The 23,843-nt window shown below is 47.5% G+C and overlaps 1 protein-coding gene across 1 annotated transcript in view; it reads left to right on the forward strand.

The window, feature by feature from the left end:
- The first annotated feature begins 4,424 nt into the window (after window positions 1-4,424).
- LOC310750916 (uncharacterized protein) overlaps window positions 4,425-23,843 on the forward strand; it is a 33,777-nt gene continuing 14,358 nt past the window's right edge. Inside the window, exons 1-7 of the mRNA XM_083589314.1 lie at window positions 4,425-4,584; window positions 7,106-7,409; window positions 10,547-10,708; window positions 19,476-19,515; window positions 21,038-21,174; window positions 21,286-21,377; window positions 23,168-23,395. Coding sequence (XP_083445440.1) covers window positions 10,556-10,708; window positions 19,476-19,515; window positions 21,038-21,174; window positions 21,286-21,377; window positions 23,168-23,395 — 650 coding nt within the window. The 5' untranslated portion in view covers window positions 4,425-4,584; window positions 7,106-7,409; window positions 10,547-10,555. The remainder of the gene's footprint in view (window positions 4,585-7,105; window positions 7,410-10,546; window positions 10,709-19,475; window positions 19,516-21,037; window positions 21,175-21,285; window positions 21,378-23,167; window positions 23,396-23,843) is intronic.

A 23,843-nucleotide genomic window follows, 5' to 3' on the forward strand; every position in this document is an offset into this window, starting at 1 on the left:
CATATCAGACGACACAGCGATTCTTCCAAAGCAGCTCTTTATTTGTAAGCTGGAACAGAACTGAACCGAGGAGCTCAGTCAGCCTGCTTATATAGAGCTCCAGAACAACGTTACTGTAGCAACTTTCTAAAACTATCCAATCACTGAACGTCACTTTCGATCCTTCATTTGCATAACTATCTACAGTATCCCCCTGCTGGCCCAGGGTGAGAACTTCAGTACATAACACCCATAGTCGCCTTTGATTGGACTTAACCGTCCAGGGGTCCTTTACCTTTTACCTTTACCTGCTGTGATACAAGTGTTAGTTGCACCCTGCTTGGACTACTGTGATGTGCTCTGGGTGAGGCTACTTTTGAAAAATGGGACTTCAAAGTGCCATGTGGTGCTTGCAGATGCTTTAAAATGCTCAAGGTGCTTTTGGAGGCGTTGAAGTTCCTGAGGTTTCAGTTTTATTGCCCATCAGTTGATAGAGCCAGCTCCTGCCAGTGCACAGCCAGGAATGCACTTTAAGGCTCCTGCCTCTCTCCTTGCCCCACACCTGACATCACCTATGACAGGCAGGTGGGCATGATCTGGGCCAGAGGATCCCCATCCCTGCTCTGAACAAATGCATCCATTTAGCAAATGCGCATGAAGAGAAGAAAGTGGGCTATCAGCCCAGCCTGAGACATTTGGCAAGGGTTACACACACACACATGGGTCAGCCAAGTGGCAGGCTGTTGTGTAATGTCACGTTCCGCTCTGATTGCCCATGTGATGCACTCTCTTAGGCAATCCATCCAAAAGCAATTATGCGGCTTTTGGACTTGTCCGTGTTGCCGTCTCATTAAGCCTTTTCAAAGGGAAAGAACCGGGAGAAATCTTTCCCGGAATCACAGGCACAGGGCTCAATCATTTGCATTCTGTTTCCGGACTTAGTACAGTAGCAATATTGATTATGTCTCTCTCTCTCTCTCTCTCTCTCTCTCTCTCTCTCTCTCTCTCTCTCGCTGTTTATCTCCCGGGTCTTAGATGAGGCAGCTATGGAGTGGAGGGAAGCAAGCTCAAAGAGGTCAGCTGAGTCATGAAAAGGGGCTCAGAAAAGGGGAGCCCAAACGATCAGGGGGTGCAAAGACCCTCCACATGAGGAAAGGTAGCAGCATTTGGGACTTTCTACCAAACTTTTAGAAGACATCTGAAGGCAGCCCTGTTAGGGAAGCTTTTAATGTTTAATAGGTTATTGTATTTTAGTGTTCTGTTGGAAGCCGCCCAGAGTGGCTGGGGAAACCCAGCCAGATGGGCGGGGTATAAATAAATTATTATTATTATTATTATTATTATTATTATTATTATTATTATTTCTAGTTTAGAGAAAAGGCGGGGAAGAGGTGGCACGATAGTAGTGTATAAAATGAGGAATAGTAGTGTATAGAATGAGAAATTGGATAGAGGAAGGTTCTTATGCCACAGCACTAGAACTTGTGGGTGTCCAACGAAGTCGAACATTGGAAGAATCAGGACAAATAAAAGACAAACCTCCGGCACATAGTTAAACTATGAAACACAGTAATGGCCATCATGGCAGTAATGTCCACCAGTGTGGGTGGCTTTCAAAGAGGATTGGACAAATTGGAAACTGACAAACTGGAACGTGTCTAGAGGAGGGCAACCAAAATGGTCAAAGGCCTGGAAACGATGCCTTATGAGGAACGGCTAAGGGAGCTGGGCATGTTTAGCCTGGAGAAGAGGAGGTTAAGGGGTGATATGATAGCCATGTTCAAATATATAAAAGGATGTCACATAGAGGAGGGAGAAAGGTTGTTTTCTGCTGCTCCAGAGAAGCAGACACGGAGCAATGGATCCAAACTACAAGAAAGAAGATTCCACCTAAACATTAGGAAGAACTTCCTGACAGTAAGAGCTGTTCGACAGTGGAATTTGCTGCCAAGGAGTGTGGTGGAGTCTCCTTCTTTGGAGGTCTTTAAGCAGAGGCTTGACAACCATATGTCAGCAGTGCTCTGATGGTGTTTCCTGCTTGGCAGGGGGTTGGACTCGATGGCCCTTGTGGTCTCTTCCAACTCTATGATTCTATGATTCTATGAAATTCATGGAGGAGGGGGCTATTGAGGGCTACAAGGCAGCAATGCTTCTGAATATCAGTCGCTGGAAACCTCAAGAGGAGGGGAGAGAGCTCTTGTGCTCAGGCACTGCTCCTGCAAGTTTCCCACAGGCATTTGGTTGGCCACTGTGAGAACAGGATGCCGGACTAGATGGGCCACTGGCCTGATCCAGCAGGGTCTTATTATGTTCAAAAGAGGACCTCAAGGGCCAACAAGCCCCAGCCTTCTAACGACAAAAAGGGACAACACAAAGGATGCTCATAATTACTTTCGGCCGCTTTTTGGCCAATGCAGGGAACTGTCTTGCATTCTGAGGACAATGTGGAGGGAATGACCCTGCTTCTAAGGGCAACGAAGTCTTTGCTCCAGTGTTACCAAGTGGAAGAAAGGATGCCCATTGGCACCAGCGGTCCATCCTCTTTCTTGCGCCAGGCTGTGTTGGGACTCCTCCCACCGTGTGGCATCACGTGCCCCAGGTGCATGATGTCACACTCACACTCCAGGCCCCCTCAATGTTGGGCAGAACCTGACGCAACTGCTGGTGCTGGAGGTATGGCCTCGGGAGAATCCCGAGAGCCAGAAAGAGAGACTTGGAGAGCCACATTTCACTCTTGGGCTTGAGGTTCTCCATACCTGACACCGGGGGGGACAACCCCCAATGTCAAGGAGAAAATGAGGATGCACTCATAGTCCTGGGCCTCGCTGCTGGATGAAGAACTCAAACTCAGATCTCTGTTTCTACCAGATTATTTAATGCATAGATCTGAGCAACACAAGGTTAATTGCACCAGTAGCTAAGATGTTGGTTCAACATGCTACACACACAAACCTCTTCCTTTTGAAGAGAGGGGCAGGCACAAGCCTCTGTGCTGCAAATGGCAGGCATTTCCGCTCTGGGCAGGAAAATGTGCCCTTCTCTGGGAGTGGGCTGGGCCTGTGAGGTTTGAGGGACTGGCCTCAGGATGGTCAGCAGTGGCCCTTTAGGAGGAACCTGTCTAGAAGTGTCCACCATCCCACCATCACAGGGGCAGGAGACCTCTCTGAACCTTCCCCAGGTTCTAGCCCGTGACTCTCCCAACAGCTGGGCCCCTCTTCCAACTCTGACATTTCCTGAGGCCTCAATTCCGCCCCCTCATCTTGCAGGGACCCTCCTGCAAGGTGTCTAATGCCAGCTTCCTGATCTGTTCTTCCCGCACCTCAGAATCTGCCCAACCCCTCCATGACATCTCCACAGAACTCGTGATACCCATTATCCTGAGATGCTCAATTGTGTCCAGTGTTTGTGGGGGCAGGAAACCTTGCTTGTATCAGTGCTCTTTGTTCCCTTGTGCTTGACCTGGAAGCTGCTGTCGGTGCAGAATGCTGCAGCGTGATTGCTGATAAGAGACCCTCTCAGAGTAGAACATTTGTGCTCAAAGGTTGCCAATTTGCACCCAGGCCAAGTTCAAGGTGTTACCTTCTGCATGCATAATGCCCTAGGTTTAATCCCCAGCAACATCTCCCAGTAGGGTTGGGAATGTTCCCTGTTTGAATCCACGGAGAGCAGCTGCCAATCAGAATAATAATAATAATAGAAGAAGAGTTTGGATTTGATATCCCGCTTTATCACTACCCGAAGGCTAACATTCTCCTTTCCCTTCCTCCCCCACAACAAACACTTTGTGAGGTGAGTGGTGCTGAGAGACTTCAAAGAAGTGTGACTAGCCCAAAGTCACCCAGCAGCTGCATGTGGAGGAGCGGGGAAGCGAACCCGGTTCACCAGATCACGAGTCCACCGCTCTTAACCACTACACCACACTGTAATTTATTACTTATACCCCACCCATCTGGCCAGACGTCCCCAGCCACTCTGGGCAGCTTTCAACAGGATATTAAAAACACAATAAAACATCAAACATTAAAAAGTTCCCTAAACAGGGCTGCCTGCAGATGTCTTTTAAAAGTCAGATAGATGTTTATTTTCTTGACATCTGATGGGAGTGTGTTCCACAGGGAGGGTGCCACTACCGAGAAGGCCCTCTGCCTGGTTCCCTGTAACCTCACTTCTTGCAGTGAGGGAACCGTCAGAAGGCCCTCGGAGCTGGACCTCAGTGTACGGGTTAGATGATGGGGGTGGAGACAATACTGAGCAAAATGGACCAATGGTCTGATTCAGTATAGGACAGCTTCCAATATTCCTATGAAGACTGGCTTAGAGGGGTCAAGGGGCTCGCTAGGTTGCTTATCTGGCTCCCATGTGTGTGCCTGGCTCTGTTGTCTTGGTATCAGTGGATGTCACAATCTCTGGAGTTTGACCTTTCACCTCCAGCCAACCAGAAGCCAGGGGATTCTGGAATCTACTTTGCAGTAACAGACACCTGAAGCCCAGAGACACTGGGAGTCTCTAGGGGCTCCTGCCTTATTCTCCTAGATGCGCTAAGAACAACCTGTGGGTGATCTTACGGTCCGTTCAGACCTCCAAGGGGACACTGCCCCGTCTCAGGTAATTCAAGTTTACAGCCTTTGCTAATCAACCTAAAAAAGCCTCCTGGACTTTAGAAATGAATGTCCTAAACTTGGGACCACCACCACCGAATACCACAAGCATCCCCAAGTTTACAGCCTTGCAAAGAGCCAGCAGCTGGCTGTTCCATGATTCCACCAGGGCTGTGCATAGACGTGATTCCACTGGATTCTGGAAACCCTATGAAAATCTGGTGTTTTCTGAGAATCTGTGCTTTTCGTTTCCGTTTCAGTTTCCAGATCTCAAGGAGATGCACAATCATAGACTTGCAGAATTGGAAGGAGGGACCACAAGGGTCATCTAGTCCAACAACCCTCAATGCAGGAATATTTTGCTCAACGTGGGACTCAAACCCACAACACTAAGAGCTCTTTGACAGTGGGGCGGGCAACCTCAGAAGGTGGTGTAACCTCTTTCGCTGGAAGCTTTTAAGCAGATGTTGTATGGCCATCTCTCAGGGATTCTTTTGCCGTGATTGGGGGTTGGACTAGATGCCTCTGGGGTCCCTTCCAACTCTACAATTATTTGATCCGATGTCTGACTAATTAAGCACCATGGTTAGCAGAACCAGAGAAGTTGTCCCGTGGCCATAGAACAAATGGGTGGCCTTCCTTCCCTCATCTCCAGCACCTAGTTGCTTGGTGGAAGTGAGAGAGAGTGGAATTGGAAACAGGCTGGAAGCTGGAGACAAAGACCTGCTCGCTCTGTGCTGGATCCAAACTTGTAATGAACATAGACACAAGATCTGTTGGAGTATTAATGTTGTGAGCCCCCTGCCCCGCCCCAGCAACATCTTATGCTCAGGTTGTACAGGTTAAGTACTTAATTCATTCCAGAGATCCGTACTTAACCTGAAACTGTTCTTAACCTGAAGCACCACTTTAGCTAATGGGGCCTCCTGCTGCCGCTGCACCACTGGAGCACAATTTCTGTTCTCATCCTGAAGCAAAGTTCTTAACCAGAAGCACTATTTCTGGGTTAGCGGAGTCTGTAACCTGAAGCGTATGTAACCTGAGGTACCACTGTATATAAGTGAAAATAGAACCATATTTCCTAAAGATACCTCAGTCTCTGCTGACCTTCATTCTAAGCAAACGTAACTCTGAGCATGAACTGGAATCTCTCACTGCTTGGAGATCTCACTGCTTGGAGATATCTCATAACAGCCAAGTGTTGTTTCATAGGGGAAGCACCGAAACCAAGGAAAACGGGTGACCAAGCCAGTCAGTGGATGGAACATGAACAGAAGAAGAGGCTTTTGGGGAGGGAGGGGTCATGCTATACCCTGTGAACAAAGAGACCATTCTCCCTGGGGACTGGAACAGAAACCACACTTGCTTTATGGATGGGGATGGGGAGTCACAGAGAAAAGGCTGCAGCTCAGTGGGGAAGCATCTGCATTACATGCAGTGGGGTCCCAGGTTCAATGCTCAGAATCTCCTGTCTGAAACCGTGGGGAGCTCCTGCCGGTCAGAGTAGACAATACTGAACTAGATGGATCAGTGGCTTGGCTCCGTATAAGGCAGCTTCCAAAGGAAGGGCCATAGCTTAGTGGTGGAGCAACTGCTTTGCATGAAGAAGCTCCCATCCCTGGCATCTCCAGGTAGAACTGAGACTCCCTGCCTGAAACCTCTGCCAGTCAGTGTAGACAGCACTGAGCCGGATGGACCAACTCAGGAAAAGCCATCTCCCTGGGTTTCTGTGTACGTGAATTCTCTCCCTTGCTCCCTTTCATAGTTCACTCTCCCTGCAGAAGCTGCAGCCCTTCATTCTGCTGATCCTACAAAATGCCCCTTATGAGGAGATTGGAACGTCCCCTTCCCCCGAATCCTGGGAATTGTAGTTGACCCCCTCATAGAGCTACCATCGCCATCAGCCTTTACAAACTACAGTGGTACCTCAGGTTACATACGCCTCAGGTTACATACGCTTCAGGTTACAGACTTGGGTTAAGAACTTTGCTTCAGAATGAGAACAGAAATCGTGCTCCGGCAGTGCGGCAGCAGCAGGAGGCCCCATTAGCTCAAGTGGTCTTCAGGTTAAGAACAGTTTTAGGTTAAGAACGGACCTCCGGAACGAATTAAGTACTTAACCCGAGGTACCCCTGTACAGTGCCCAGGATTCTTTGGGTGTGAGGGAATTTGCTTTCACCGCCTGCTGTGTACACAGCTATCTGCTGGGGTCAATGTGTTTCCCTGCCCCTCACTCCTAACGCTGGCTCATCATCATTCCAGACCCAGCCTGCCAACCTGGTTTGAACCGGTTCTGGACCGTTTGAGTGAAGGGGCCCTTTGTCTGAAGCAGCCACCCCAGACTGTCCCCCCAGCCCCTCCTTCCTCCACCAGCTAGCCTTGTCTGTCTCTCATTTGCTCCTCTTCTTTTGGTATTGGAGTGACTGAAATAGGCTTTCCCCCTTTTGCAACGAATCACACACACACCCTTCCCCGTTTCCCCTCTGGTTGACATCCTTTTAAGCATTGATTCTGCTCCTTTCCCTTAGGTCGGATCTCTGGTTGGAGGAGAGGAAGGGAGATGACCTCAGAGGCGAGGGCAGTGGTTGTGGGGAGTGCACCACGCCTCCCATAAGTGGCCAACACCAAGCCAAGACCACCGGCTTATAAAGTGGGGCCAAGAGAAACCAACGTTCCCCCAATGAGACCAGAGTCGTGAAGATAAGCACAGCACCCAGGCAGCCCACCCCCAGGAGAAGGAGGAGAACCCCCTCTGAGTCCACCAGCGGCTTCCTCCAAAACACCACCGCTTTGCAAGCCAAGCTCCAAAGCCTCTTCTAAGACCCTCGACAAGTAAGTGCATCTCATCGTCTGGCTGGAGGTCTGCTAGACAATGTGCATCAGGATGTGATGCACACCTTTAGCCTTCAGATAAGCAAGGTATAGGCCACTTGCAGTGCAAATTTGGATCCTTGGGAGAGTTGGATAATTGAGGTTCAGGTAAAGACAGAAAATTCGCTTGCAGGGAGAGTCTGTTTGTTTATATACTGCCCTATACTCGGAGGTCTTAGCAGTGCTGTAGACGGGAATGTTAAAGCACTGCCTTGGGTTGATTTGGAGCACAATGGGGCACTAGGGAAAGATGGTTATCCAGTGGTGAGTCAGTGTGGCATAGTGGCTTGAGTGTCTGACTAGGATCTTGGAGACCAGGGTTCAAATCCCTACTTGGCGATGAAGTGGGTGATCTGGGGCCAGTCCCTGCCTCTCAGCCAAATCTACTTCACAGGGTTGTGGGGAAGGGATGAGGAAAGGGAGCACCATGTACACTGCATCCCTTGAGCTCCTTGAAGAAAAAAGGTAGGGTATAAATGCAATAAATTAAAAAAGGTTCCATGTAGGGATAAGGGGGGGGGGGACAAATTCAATTCAGTTTGCATCCAAAGGCAAACGTATCTAATTCATTATTTTTGAAACAATATGCCAACCGAAATGCAGCCATCCATGGAAATTTGTCACTTCTCTGAATATTGTGATGTGTCTCCAAATGCACATGCTAAAGTGTGCCTATTAATGCATGTATTAGAGGAACAATATACAAAATGCATTAGATTAGGGGAGATTTCTCTGCTGAAAAAGATATATTGCGAGAAGCAAAGCTACAGGGAACCAGGCAGAGGGCCTTCTCGGTAGTGGCGCCCGCCCTGTGGAACGCCCTCCCAACAGATGTCAAAGTGCTAAACAACTACCTGACATTCAGGAAACATCTTAAGGCAGCCCTGTTCAGAGAAGTTTTTAATGTGTAATATTTTAGTGTATTTTTGGTTTCTATGGAAGCTGCCCAGAGTGGCTGGGGAAACCCACCCAGATGGGCGGGGTACAAATAATAAATATTATTATTATTATTATTATTATTATTATTATTATTATTTGCATATGAAGTAAAATGGTATACAAATATTTAGATGAGGAAATTAGCACCAAAATGCTGGTGAATTTTAAAAGGACTTTTTTAAAAAATGCAAAGTGTGGAGAGCTGAACTTATGACGGGAAAAATGAGAAACCAGGAGGGACAGATTTGCCCATCCCTAGTTCCAGGTTCAGTCTCTTATCATCTCTGGTTAAAAGGGTCAAGTGATGGGAAAGACCACCTGATGCTGCCAGTCAGAGTGGACAATACTGGGTCAGGAGGAGCAAATCCCCTGACCTGATATAAGGCAACACCCTCTGCCCAGGGCTGTCTTCTCAAGGCTAGAATAACTTCCCAGGATTTCAACCAGACGTGGCTGTGTAAGTCCATTTCTGAACTAGAGAAGCCAGCTGGGAACTCCCAACACTGACTTCAAACTATGAGAACAGAAGTACACCTGGGCCGTGTGCTGAAGTTGCCTTGAATTCTTCTCCGTCATGGTCAGAATCCTGTGGCCAAATTGCAACCCGGAAAACTGACATGCACAGAACACCCAGAGAGCTGCATGTGTCTGTAGCCTTTTAAATGTGAAAGACAAACAAAATCCTGTGTCTGGCAGGGAAGGAAGGAAGGGGCTGATCACAGCTCCCCGCTCTCCCCAAGCCTGAACAGCTGTGAAGGGTAGAATGTCAGCTTTCTTTAAAGAGCTATGCATGTGTGCAAACCCAGCTGTTAAGACAGGAAGCTTCAGGCACATCGCCCATTAATATAGTATATGGGTAGGAGGTGATATGGGGAGCAGTGGAGAGCCTTCCCCTTACACCCTGCAGTTTCCCCACCACAACCACCCAAAATGAGCTTGGCAGGGACCCCAGAAGGGGAGATGGGCACTGCCAAGGTGAAAGTGAGCAGAACGGGTAGGGAGAAGGGTGCGAAAAAGCAATTCACTAGCAGCAGGCTGAGAGCTCAGCTGTCTGTCTGCAGGGATGTACACACTTTCTTTAAATTAAAAGTAAAACCCTATCAAAATTTTGGATGGATTCTGAGACGTATCTAAATTATGCAAATTTATGATATGCACAATGTCCCTTTTGCCATAATCTTCCTCATTCCTGCCCTTAAAAAAAAAGATTTTATTAAAGATTTTTCATAAGATGGTAAAATAAAGCAGCAGGATTACTGTACTCAGACGTTCAAAAGTATGTTTTTTGCCACGAGGCTCAGGAACCAGCTTGTTTTATTTTTTTAAAAAAATAATGAAACTTCAGTTTCTAAATTTGCAGCACTAAAAGCCAATCACAAAGAGGGGACAAGGAGTAAGCAGTGAAGCTTCATTGCAGTCACAGGACAGCTTACACCATGGGTGGGCAAACTAAGGCCTGTGGGCCGGATCAGGCCCAATTACCTTCTGGAACCTGCCCACAGAGGGTCCAGGAATTGCCGCATGGACGTCAGCGTGTGTGTGTTCTTACCCTCTCCCTCCGTCTCCCTCACATGGCAGCGGTGGTGCCTCCTCCCTCCCTCCTCCTGGCTTCTCCCTGCCCTGCCTAGAGGAGGAAGGGGGGCTGGTCTTTGTTGGTGCCAGCAGCAGCAGCGCTCGAGCGGCCACCATTTTAAGCAGCCCCTCTCCAGAGCCCTTTTGCTCACCGCTCATCGTCCCCCCACCACCGCCAGCCCCTGCCGCTTGCAAGACACAGGGCTTGTGGTGCTCTTGTATCATTTCCCCCCCTCCAAAATATAGTCCAGCCCCCCGCAAGGGCTGAGGGACAGTGGACCAGCCCCCTGCTGAAAAAGTCTGCTGACCCCTGGCTTACCCCATCAGCAATCTTGACTTGCCTGCACTTTCGAGAATGTATATGTAGCATGAGGACTAGAAACTTGATTGATTTAAATAGAATGAGACTTGAAATTCTAAGACCTCAGCACTCACAACCTTGGCCGTTTGTGACTGTATCAATGGACTTCAACTACATAGCCATGAAGAAAGTGTCAAAATGAAGTCTGGAGGAAGTAAAACAGTATCCCACCCCCCCTATTCTTCCACTGTGCTTATTCTGTACCTAATCCCCATTCTACCCTCAGCTTTCCACGATGGCCTCCTCCAAGCCCTTCCATGTGGTCACTCCGCTGCGGGTCAGCCCCCACCTCTCCAAATTGGCTGGTACCAAGGTCTACCTGAAGCTCGAAAACTCCCAACCCACCGGCTCCTTTAAGATACGAGGCATAGGGAACTTCTGCAAAGCGGTAAGGAAAGGAGAAAGTTATATGGGGAAGGCTCGTAGCTCAGTGGCAGAGCAGCTGCCTTGAGTGCAAAAGGTCCCAGGTTCAATCCCCAGCCTGTCCAGGTGGGGCTGGCAGCAACTCCTGCCTAAAACCCTAGAGAGCTGCTGCCAGTCAGTGCAGAGAAAACACTGTAGACAGTGTAGACAACAAGCCAGTTGTCCGACTTACTAGATGGTCCATTCCCACATAAGACGAAAAAGAATGGCAAAAGTTATCACTGATTTTCTCTATTGCCCTAGGATTGGCTGTAGCTCAGGTTAAGGCAGCTTTCTGTGTTCCTATGATGGGAACCCTACTGGTGGGAAGTGATATTGCACATAACAGATATTGTTTAATCAGCTTAGGGAACTCATCGCCACAAGCTTGAAGCCTCCTCCTCAGTCTGGCTGGTGCTGTCTTTTTATTTATTTATTTAATTTATTTCTAATTTTTCATTTAGAGCAAATAAACATTTCGGCAATAATTTAACATTTCAAACCCCATCTTTCCTCCCTCTCTTCCTGCGGTTCCATAAATTTATTTTCATCTTTACCTGCACATCCCAATTATCTTAAGTTATTCTTTTCTTCATCTATTTTCATATATGCTTTAGAAACTGTGAGGGTTTTTTTACAGTAATCCTGCTAATGTCTTAATCTGTTTACAATTTGTTTGTAAAGAATTCGATAAACCATTTCTATTCCTTAATAAAAAGTTTGTTGTCTTGATTTCTTATTCTTCCTGTAAGTTTTGCCATTTCTGCATAGTCCATTAATTTCTGTAGCCATTCTTCTCTCATCGGGACTTCTTTTTTCCATTTTTGGGCAAATATCGTTCTTGCAGCTGTTGCATACATAAATAAATTTCTATATTATTTAGGTAACTCTGATCTCATAATCCCTAAAAGGAAAGATTCTGGGTTGTTGTTTTTTACAAATGTTATCTTAAACATCCTTTTCATTTCATTATATATCATTTCCCAGTAGGTTTTAACCTTATTGCATGACCACCACATATGGGAAAAGGTACCTTCTTTCTCCTTACATTTCCAACACTTATTCAATTTATACATTTTTGCCAATCTGCTAGGTGTTAAGTACCATCTGTATAACATTTTCATATAATTTTCTCTTAAAGCATAACATGCTGTAAATTTAAATCTGTGAATTTTATATCTATATTCCACAATCATTCCCATGCCTCCATTTCTATGTTATGACCAATATCTATTGCCCAATGTATCATTGAAGATTTCACTTGTTCATCTTTTGTCTCCCATTCCAATAACATCTTATGCATTTGAGGCATCACTTTAACATTACAGTTTCTTTCTCTAACTGAGATACTTGTCCCCCAAATGCTCATTTCATATTTTTTTGAATACTTCATTCAAATGATGATATTGTATCCATGTTGTTACCATTCCTTACTTTCTTTTAATTTGAATTCTCCACCTTCCTCTCTTAACAAATTTCTATAAATTACCCAATTTTCCACCATCTCCTTCTTCTTCACTGCTACGGGTTCCAGTGGCGAAAGCCAAAGTGGTGTTTTTGGCTCAAATACATTTTTATATTTGTCCCATACTCTACACAATTTTTTCCTAATTATATGATTTGTAAATCCTTATATACTGTCAGGGAACTGTCATCTGAGACGAAGGAAGTGAAAGGGCTCATGGAGGGTGAGAGAGACCACTCAGCGGAGGAGGGGACCAGCAGGGGGAGAAGTGGAGTTCCAAGGGAAAGTGAGTCGGAGGGAGAGCTCAGAGATACTTCTAGCGAGAACAGTGGGGGGGTTTCAGGACCTCCCGTAGGAACACCCACTCCTCGGCGGAAACTGTCACGCCGAGAGTCCAGAAGACGTGTTTCCGTTAAGGAGCTTTTATGCTGGAAGAAGTTCCGTAAACGCCCACTGTCCGATTCAACGAGCGATTGATGGAGCCACGCTTAAGGAGCTCCATCACAGACAGAGGTTTGGGAACTTAGCCAAACTCTGAGGGATCAGGATTTTACGCACAAGCAGCTCATCATCCCATCACAGCAATCGGACAGTCCCTGAAAGCAGCTTGTGCAGAGAGGCATCATGAGTGACCCAGCCGGAGCCGGAGGAGCAGGAGGAGCTGGAGAAGGTCCAACTCTGGAAGAAAGGTACAGAATGTTGGAACTCCAGCTAGCAATGCAAACGGCGAGGCTAGAAGAAAGGAGGGCGCAGGATGCAGAAAAGGCAAAAGGCGCTACACTAGCAAGAAAGATGCCAGGAATGGTGCAGAAGTTTGGGGGGGACCCCAGGAACTACCAAGCCTTTAGGACAGAGATGCAGTATGCTCTTGAACTGCAGTTTAATGACTTTCCCGATGAGGCATCGCGAGTGGCGTTTGTGATTGGCCATCTCGAAGGAGGGGCGAGAGACTGGGTCAGGCCCCTGATGGCAGGGAATAGTGACATGCTGAAGGACGCGAGGAAGTTTTTTCGCGCCATGGATTTGATGTTTTCCAGCGAGATTGAACAGGGACTGGTACGCAGACAATTGATGGCTTGCAAACAGGGGAGTCGATCGGTTCGTGAGTACTGGACTGAGTTTACAATGTTGATACATAGATTGGGGTGGGACCTATCGGCGGAACCCATTCAAATGCTATTTGAAGAGGGGCTTTCTTCGGCGGTGAAAGACGAACTTTCCCGGGCACCCAGGGCGGAGTCTATGGACCAGCTGACCAAATCAGCGCTGACCATTGGAGCGCGCCAGGAGGCAAGAGCCTTGGAGAAGCGGGAGGGGAAAGGAGAGCGTTGGAGGGATTTCCGCATTCCAGAGATTCCAGAGCCAAGTTTCCCGCCCGGAGAGCCGATGGAAGTTGGAACAGCGCGCGCGCGCGCAGTTTCAAATCCCAGTGAAGGGAGGAAGAAGGAGGGAAAGAGCGCCAAGAAATGTTACCTCTGCCAGCAGCCAGGTCACTTTGCCAGAGTCTGCCCGCAAAGAAAGGAATGGCAAGGGATGGCGGGGGCTGTTGGGGGAAAGGAGGAGGAAGTCCAGGAGCCAGTAAAAGCCAACGCCTGTCTGCCTCTGTCAGGGCACTGCAGACAGGCCAAGGAGCAGTAAAAGTGCCCACTCCGGAACCTCCAAGACCAGCCCTAGTAATAGAGGTGTTGCTAGAGCTGGCAAACGGATACCCACTAAAGACCAAGGCGCTGTTAGACTCAGGCAGCTCCTGTAATTTTATGAGCAAGGAGTTTGCAGCGGAACACCAGATACAGACACTCCCTTTAAGCAACCCCCTGCAGGTCACCACGATCGATGGGAGGGAGCTGTTGGGGGGAGAAGTTAGCCTACAGACCGTCCCAATGGTTATGAGGGTGGCAAGGCACACCGAAAGGATAGCGTTCAATGTAGCCACCCTGGGAGGGGCGCCAGTCATTTTGGGAATGAGCTGGCTAGCGTTGCATGACCCGCTAGTGGGCTGGCATCAGAGAGTGGTGTCCTTTGGGTCAGGACATTGCCTGGAACACTGCAAAGAGGGAAAGGTGCCAGAAGGGGCAAAAGCCTCCATAGCAGGGACGGAAGTGGCGAACAAAGGGAAGGTGCCCAAACAATACGCTGACCTGAGCAAGGTCTTCAGCGAAAGGGAAGCAGATAAACTACCACCGCATAGAGACTTTGACTGCCAGATTAACCTGGTCCCTGGGGCCCAGCTACCCGTGGGCAAGCTGTACGCCATGTCAGACAGGGAAATGCAGGAGTTGAGGGAGTTTATTGACAAAAACCTGAAGAGAGGTTTCATCAGAGAGTCCAGAGCGGTGGGGGGCAGTCCAGTGTTTTTTGTGGACAAAAAAAACACGGATAAACCGAGATTGGTCGTGGACTACCGGGCCCTGAATGCCGTGTCAGAACCAGTGACTTTCCCCATGCCCAGGATTGATGACATTTTGACCAGGGTGAGGAAGGGAAAGATATTCACGAAACTGGACTTGAGAGGAGCGTACAACCTGATACGAATAAAGAAGGGGGATGAATGGAAGACAACGATGTTCACCCCCCTAGGGGCTTTCGAATATCTCGTTATGCCATTCGGATTGCAATCAGGCTCCGCCTGTTTTCAATCGCTCATGAACCATGTACTGGGACCTTTGCTCTACAAGAATTGCGTGGCATTCCTCGATGACGTGCTGATATATTCGGAGAATGAGGAGCAGCATGTGAAGGATGTCAGGGAAGTGCTGAGCCAGCTGCAAGCAAACCAGTTGTGGGTGAAATTGGAGAAGTGTCAGTTCCACACCAAGGAGGTGGAATTCCTGGGGTACCGCTTATCAGACAAGGGATTAGCCATGGATCCAGGCAAGGTCCAGGCGGTGCTGGAATGGAAGACACCGAAAACCAAAAAAGATGTGCAAAGGTTCTTAGGGTTTGGGAACTTTTACCGTAAATTCATCAAGAACTTTGCCCACTTAACGGCTCCCATCACGGACTGTCTAAGCAGCAAGAAGAAATTCGTTTGGACGGCAGAGGCGGAGCACGCTTTTGAGGAATTGAAAAAGGCATTCGCTTCGGAAGAACAGCTTCTGCATGTGGATTTACAAAAACCCATGAGAGTGGAAACTGATGCCTCAGACCGGGCGGTGGGGGCAGTGCTGCTTCAGCCAGGGAGCAATAAGTCGGAATGGAGACCGTGTGCCTTCTTTTCGCGCAAGCTGAACAAATCCGAGAGGAACTACACGGTATATGACCGAGAACTACTCGCCATTCACGAAGCGTTCCGGAGATGGAGACACTTACTAATTGGCGCACAGCATAAGGTGCAAGTGTGTACGGACCACAAGAATTTGGAGTATTGGAGAACAGCACGAGTGCTCAACCAACGACAAGTGAGATGGGCCCAGGAGTTCTCCAAATTCCATTTTGAAATCTGCTACGTGCCAGGTCCAGAAAACATCAGAGCGGACGCTCTCTCTCGCAAACCTGAATATTTGGAGGGGGAGGGAGCGCCAGAAGAGAGACATATTATCCCAGAGGACCACTGGGTGTGTGGTGCGGCCTGGGTGGGGCAAAGAGAACTGGTAGAGGGGACGGTCAATGATGAGTACGCCCAGGATAAGCTCAGAGGTTTAAGGAGAGAGGGAGAAGACCCCGGAGGTTTTGAAGAAAGAAACGGGGCATTGTATTACAAAGGGGCACTATATATACCCGAAGGGGAATTGAGGGGGAGAGTACTCAAACAGTTGCACGACAATCCCACAGCGGGGCATTTTGGGCAACACAAGACCATGTGGTTGGTGACCAGGGAGTTTTGGTGGCCCAAGGTGAGGGAGGATGTACGGGAGTATGTGAGAAGGTGTGACCAATGCCAGAGAGCCAAAGGAGAAAGGCGGGCGCCAGCGGGGTATTTAGAACCGTTACCCACACCAGAACGACCGTGGGAGGCGGTGTCGATAGATTTTATGACTGATCTGCCCAAATCCCAGGGGAAAACCGCCATACTAGTCGTAGTAGACCAGTTAACTAAGATGGGTCACTTTGTAGCTTGCTCACATGCAGTCACGGCGGAAGAGACAGCGAAATTGTTTGTAGAACATATTTTTAGGCTGCATGGCGCCCCCTTGAGGCTGGTGTCCGACAGAGGGAAACAGTTCACGTCCAGATTCTGGAGGAAGCTTATGAGCTTGTTGCACGTAGAGGTCAACTTTTCGACTGCCAGGCACCCTGAGACCAATGGGCAGGCGGAGAGGGCAAACGGTATCCTTCAACAATACCTGAGGTGCTATGTCAATGACAGAGAAAACGATTGGGTCGAAAAGTTGGCACTAGCGGAATTTGCTTACAATAATGCAGAGAATGTGTCCACCGGGATGAGCCCATTTTTGGCTAATTATGGGTGCCACCCCAGGGCGTTTCCAGGGGAAGGAGGAGAGAGATGGAGTGTTCCGGCCGCTGAACTTTTTGTAGAAGAAATGGAAGCGATCCATCGTCAACTCCAACACAACTTAGAAAGGGCCAAAGAAGAATATAAGAGGCAGGCAGACAAGAGCAGAAGGGAAGGTGAAACAATTAGGGTGGGGAGTCGGGTCTGGCTATCAACCCAAGGGTTGCCGTACAAGGGGGGTTGCAAGAAATTGAGACCCAAAAGATTGGGACCATTTGAGGTCATCCAACAGATCAACCCAGTGGCTTTCAGACTCCGGTTACCGAACCACATGAAACTGCACCCAGTATTCCACAGGTCATTACTGTCACCATACCGGGGGGAAGGTGAAGGGGTATCCACACGGGGGCCAGCCATAGAAGAAAGGGAAAGCCGCAACTATGTGGCGGAAATCATCGACTCCAGGTGGAAGGGGAATCAGGTGGAGTATTTGGTCGCGTGGGAAGGGGAACCAGAGTCAGAAAACACCTGGGTGAAGGCAGAGGAGGTCCATGACGAGGTCTTGATCGAAACGTTCCACCAAAGGTTCCCCAGGAAACCTCAGCCAGTAGCGAGGTTCCGAAGGGAGTACTTTGGCACCACCGACGATGAGGAGGAACTGGAGGGATTCAGGGAATCGGAGTTGGAAGGAGGTACCGACTCCGAGGAGGAGGAGTACTTGGAAACCGGGAACAGCAAAAGGTGGAGGGAAGTGTTCGAAACTTCGGAAGATGAGGGAGGTTCCTTCAGGGGTTTTGCTCCCTCGCCTCCCGCAGAGGAGGGGAGGGAAGGGGGTGAAGGGGGCCCTGGAGGGGAGGTGGATGTCAGGGAACTGTCATCTGAGACGAAGGAAGTGAAAGGGCTCATGGAGGGTGAGAGAGACCACTCAGCGGAGGAGGGGACCAGCAGGGGGAGAAGTGGAGTTCCAAGGGAAAGTGAGTCGGAGGGAGAGCTCAGAGATACTTCTAGCGAGAACAGTGGGGGGGTTTCAGGACCTCCCGTAGGAACACCCACTCCTCGGCGGAAACTGTCACGCCGAGAGTCCAGAAGACGTGTTTCCGTTAAGGAGCTTTTATGCTGGAAGAAGTTCCGTAAACGCCCACTGTCCGATTCAACGAGCGATTGATGGAGCCACGCTTAAGGAGCTCCATCACAGACAGAGGTTTGGGAACTTAGCCAAACTCTGAGGGATCAGGATTTTACGCACAAGCAGCTCATCATCCCATCACATATACTTTCACCTTTTCATACCACAAATACATGTGCCAGTCAAAATATATTATCATGACCTTCCAAGTTTAAAATATGTGGATTCTTCAGTGACAACCATTCCTTCAACCAGCACAGACAGCAAGCTTCATAATATGATCTCATACCTGGCAGGGAAAAACCTCTTCTCTCTTTCACATCTATCAATATTTTATATTTTATTTACAGATAGGTAGCCGTGTTGGTCTGCCATAGTCAAAACAAAAAAAAAAATTTTTCCTTCCAGTAGCACCTTAAAGACCAACTAAGTTAGTTCTTGGTATGAGCTTTCGTGTGCATGCACACTTCTTCAGATACCTGAAGAAGTATCTGAAGAAGTGTGCATGCACACGAAAGCTCATACCAAGAACTAACTTAGTTATATTTTATTCTCAGTTTTTTCCCCTGGCAAGCTATATTTAGAAATATATTTTTGCCATTTATTGAAACAACCTGTCTTGCTGATCACCAGTATTTATTGAAACAAAAAAAAAAAACATCCTTGGTAATACATTCATTTTTATGGTTGACACTGCCCAACAATGAAAGTTTTGTTCTACCCGATATTTGATAATTTCTTTTCATATCCTCCCAGGTGTTTTAAAATAATTATCTTTGTACAAATTTATATTTTTTGCTGTTAACCATACACCTAGATATCTAACCCCCCCCCAAAAAAAATCCTTAGGCCAGATATATTGTGTAATGTGTTCTTCCTCTCATTATTCATATTTTTTACCAAGAGCTCGATTTTATCTTTGTTAATTTTAAGACCTGCTACTTCTCTATATTTTTTAATCTCTTCTAGTGCTTTTGGAATTGTCTCTATTGGTTCTTCTACAGATATCACCGCATCCTCTGCAAATGTTTTTAATTTATATTGTCTTTGTCCCACCCTTATTCCTTTAATTTCTTGGTTACCTCTTATTCTTTGCGCCAAAACTTCTAAAACTAATATAAACGATAAAGGTGGCAGTGGGCAGCCTTGTCTAGTTCCTTTGTTTATTTTGCAGTTCTCCGTTAACACATTATTTACTATCAATTTTGCTGACTGCTCTATATATATTGCCTTACCTCCTTTTATAAAAATGTCTCCATAGCTCATATATTCCAACATAAAGTCCCAGGAGACATTATCAAATGCTTTCTCTGCATCTAAAAACATTAAGGCTGCTTGCTTTTCATTTCATTTCTAAACATTCAAAACATCAATTATATTCAGGCAGCTGCCATCTTTGTTTGGGGGAAAGGCTCCTTCTGGGAAGAATCAAATTGGGCACTAAACATGCATGATTCACCCTCCATCAACTGCCTGACTTAAATGGGGGCTTTAAAAGCTGAGGTCTTCATGAAGAACTAACAGATTTATAGCATGCTTGGGGGGAATCTTAGGGACCTAGTCAGTGCTGGAAGCAGGATGTTGGACTAGATGGGCCTTTGCTCTGATCTAGCAGAGTTCTTTGGGCATTCTGTAAAGGTTCATTATGAGGTCAGGAGGGCAGAATCTGGTCCAGACCTGCCTGGAAAGAACCGTGGGTGGTGAGGTTGTTTTTGCTGTGGGGTTAAGATGGCTTCTGTTCCCACATTCCTCTTCTTTTGCTTTCACAGATGGCCGAAAAAGGCAGCAAGGAGTTTGTCTCCGCCTCAGGTAATGTAGTTTTCTGTGGACAATGTCAGGGTTCTGCAAGCTAGCTCCAGGTTGGAGAATAGCTAGACAAGACGAGGGATGGAGGAGAACTGCAATTGAGTTTGCATATGAAGGGGAATCTCCAAAATTCGCTTTCACTTTCCAAAATAATATGAGAACAAAACCAGATCCGCCCTCTGGAATTTGCACTTTTCTGAATTTTGCTATGCAGTTCTTAAGGAATGGGCATAAAAATGCATGTCTGTATGTGAGAGAGTGAAAATAACATATACAAAAATGCATTAGGCGAAAGTGCTTTGCAAAAAAAATTATGAAGCCACAATGGCTGTACTCTAGCTCCACAGTTAGAGGCAGTAATGTGCCTGAATTCCAGTTACTGGAAACCTCAGGTGGGAAGAGGGCTCAATTGCCTGTGCCCTGTTTGTGGGTTTCCCTTTGAGGCATCTGATTGGCCACTGTGAGAACAGGATGCTGGACTGGAAGGGCTACTAGCCTGATTCAGCAGGCTCGTCTTATGTGTACATTAGGGGGAAAAATCACACTAAAAGGCTGGTGAATTTTTGCAAGGATTTCAAAAAATGTTTCCACAAGCCAACATGGAAATGCAAAGAACTGAACCCAAGTTTGGAAAAATGAGAGAAACCGAAAGGGACCAATTCGCCCAACCCTATTGTGCCTATACAGATGCCAACAACAGCCTTGGGGACCAAACTACTGGCAGTCTAAATGCAAAAGTGGTGCAGGGAATTATTGGGTTGTTCTTATTTTTATTATGTATTTTGTGTTTTTAGATTATGATTTTATATTGTGAACTGCCCTGAGACCTGTAGGTATAGGGCAGTATAAAAATCAAATTAACAACAACAACAGTATGGTGGCTTAGAGGCTGAGCTGCAAATCAGAAAGTCCCCAGTTCAGATTTCACCTCTCCCACAAACTAGATGACCTTAGGTAGTACACCCTAGATTATATCCAGAAGTAGTCATACTCCATGGGACGTGGGTGGCGCTGTGGGTTAAACCACTAAGCCTAGGACTGGCTGATCAGAAGGTCGGCGGTTCGAATCCCCGCAACGGGGTGAGCTCCTGTTGCTCAGTCCCTGCTCCTGCCAACCTAGCAGTTCGAAAGCACATCAAAGTGCAAGTAGATAAATAGGTACCGCTCTGGTGGGAAGGTAAACGGCGTTTCCGTGCGCTGCTCTGGTTCAGAAGCAGCTTAGTCATGACCCGGAAGCTCCCTCGGCCAATAAAGTGAGATGAGCGCCGCAACCCCAGAGACAGTCACGACTGGACCTAATGGTCAGGGGTCCCTTTACCTTTAGTTATACTCCAAGGAAACCCATTGAACTTAATGGACATGACCGACTTCATATGATTATAAATGCAGTTGCTCTGGGTCTCTTTATATTTCTGGGTTTTTTGCTCAAACACACATAAGGTGTTGTACGCCTTGGGTGGCTGAGGAATGGGGACAACCCTCATGAGGTCTAGCATCATGTGGTGTCAAATGGGCTTTCTTCCAGCTGGGAATGCCGGCCTCGCAACTGCCTACTGCGCCAAACTGTTGGAGATCCCGGCTACCATCTACGTGCCCCAATCCACGCCAGCTTTCACTGTGGAGCGCATAAAAGATGAGGGAGCCACGGTGTGCTTTGGGCAGGTAAGTCTGGGAGGTTATCACAGCAGAAAAAAATGTTGGAAGCCTTAAGAAAACCCAACACCAAATCTTTCTTAGAATCCTAGTCCAATAACATGACTTCCTTTCCTCTAGACGCTGGACGAATGCAAGAACACAGCCCAGGAGATGGTAAAGAGAAACTCTGATTGGACCTTTGTGCCTCCCTTCGGTGACCCTCTCATCAGGTATGTGATGTATGAGTGAGTGAGAGCTAGTGGACATCTGTTTTGGAAAATTCGGGCTGGATGAAAAAAAAGACTTGTTCACACTGGGCTTAAATTATGGAACACCCTCCCTCAGGAAGCAGCAATGGCTGCCAGCATAGATGTCTTAAAAAGGGGATTAGACTTACATATACAGTGGTACCTCAGTTTTCAAATACCTCTATAGTCGAGCGTTTCAGAACTCAAAAGTTGAAAACCCAGAAGCAAATGCCTTGGTTTTCGAACACGCCTCAGAAGTCGAACAAGAAACGCGGCTTCCGTTTTGACTTTTCCATATTGAGGCTTCTGCTTTCAGTTTTTGGTTTTTGAACGTTTCGGAACTTGAACGGACTTCCAGAATGGATTGCGTTCTAGAACCAAAGTACCACTGAACACTATATAGTTTTGTTACCTTAATTAAATTTTACTGTCATTTCGTTGTTATTGTTTTCCTCTGCTTTCTTTTGGGGTTTGTTTGTTTTTTTAAAAAAAGACCTTATTTTCTTCTCTTTTTCACTTGAATTCACTTCCAAACTATCAATAAAATATAAATATGAAACAGTAAAAAATAAAAAAGGGATCAGGCAAATCCACAGAGGAGGAGCCTATCACTCTTCTTCTACGGCCAGAGGCATTAATGCAGGAAACCACAGGAGGGAAGAGTTGCTGCTGAGCTCATGTCCTGTTTGTGGGTTTTTCACAGGCATCTGGTCGGCTGCTGTGAGAACAAGATGCTGGACTAAATGGGCCATTGGCTTGATCCAGCAAGCTCTTCTCATCTTATATTATTTACCCTGACATTTGACACTTGAAATGTACTGTATTGGCCTGAATATAAGCTGCACCTTTAAAATTGGAGGGGGGGGGGAGAAAGGAAAAATACCTGAATATAAGCCACACCCTTCCTCGCTGCTCCTGGCTGCATACTGGGGGGGGGGGGGAGGAGCCATGCTGCCTTGATGGCAACCTTTCCCCTTCCTTGCTCTCTCCCTTCCTGGCCTTTGGGGGAGAGGATGGGGGCTTATGCACGGGGCAGACACTGATTTGCCGCGCTCCTGGTCCTTGTTTGCCCCACGTTCCTGACTGCATACCGTAAGGTTGCAATTATAAACCACACTTTTTGCGGTTGGAATTTGGGGGGAAAGTGAGGCTTATATTCAGGCCAATACGGTATATTTTCAGAACCCACCTTAGATTTTTGTTGTTGTAATTCAAAGATTTAAATATTGTTTTTAATGTGCTTTATATTGTTGTAACCTGCCCAGGCACCTTAGGGTGAAGGACAGGTAATAAACTAAAATAATATTTTTTTTTTAAATAAGAGAGACACACATCTTTTGTAAAGAAGAGGAATATTAAGAAGGGGAAGAGAGGAGATAAGAGCTTTTAAAAACAAGAGACAGAAATCTTCCCTTTCTGCCCTCTGCCACTTGGAATGGTGGAGAAATTCAGCTCCATTCAGCTTCGAAACAGTACCAAATTAGCAATTTTGAAGTTATACCTGAACCAAAGTGCGGCCATTTTGGCTACCTGGCGGCCATTTTTTCCCTCCCACAATGCCCCGGAATTTCAACTGGGGCCCGGGGGGCAGGGAGCAGAGAATATGGCAGGGATTTCCTGCAACAAAGGAAAAGACCAGATTTCTCCCCCTCATCAATAAAAATGATGAGAAATTTTGAGTGCGCTCTTCTCTCAGCACCCCCACCCCCCAGCTCTCTCTTTCCCACCCCTGACATTTGGTTTTGATGTTCTGGGTCCCCTCTGCTTTGCAGTGAAGGGCACAAGACCATGGTCGCAGAGATGAAGGAGCAGATGGAGTCCAAACCTGGAGTGATAGTTCTCTCTGTCGGAGGGGGCGGCATGCTCTGTGGGGTGATCCAGGGCCTCCGCGAGGCAGGCTGGGACGACGTACCCATCATCGCCATGGAGACCTGGGGAGCTCACAGCTTCCATGCTGCCTTGAAACAGGGGGAGCTGGTGACACTTCCCAAAATTACCAGGTGAGCACATGGCACATTTGGTGGCGCTGTGGGTTAAACCACAGAGCCTAGGGCTTGCCGATCAGAAGGTCGGCGGTTCGAATCCCCGCAATGGGGTGAGCTCCTGTTGCTCGGTCCCTGCTCCTGCCAACCTAGCAGTGCAAGTAGATAAATAGGTACCACTCTGGCAGGAAGGTAAACGGCATTTCCATGCGCTGCTCTGGTTCGCCAGAAGTGGCTTAGTCATGCTGGCCACATGACCTGGAAGCTGTATGCCGGCTCCCTCGGCCATTAAAGCAAGATGAGCATCACAAGCCCAGAGTCGTCCGTGACTGGACCTAAAGGTCAGGGGTCCCTTTACCTTTTAGGAGGGTAAAAGACTACCCCTTACCTCAGGGCAGGAGCCACTACTGGTAGTGTGACAGCTGATGTGGGCTGGTGCCCATTGGGTCTGGTAGGGCGGAAGACA

Source organism: Podarcis filfolensis, assembly GCF_964270895.1.
Source record: "Podarcis filfolensis genome assembly, chromosome: 16".
NCBI classification, from domain to species: Eukaryota; Metazoa; Chordata; class Lepidosauria; order Squamata; family Lacertidae; genus Podarcis; species Podarcis filfolensis.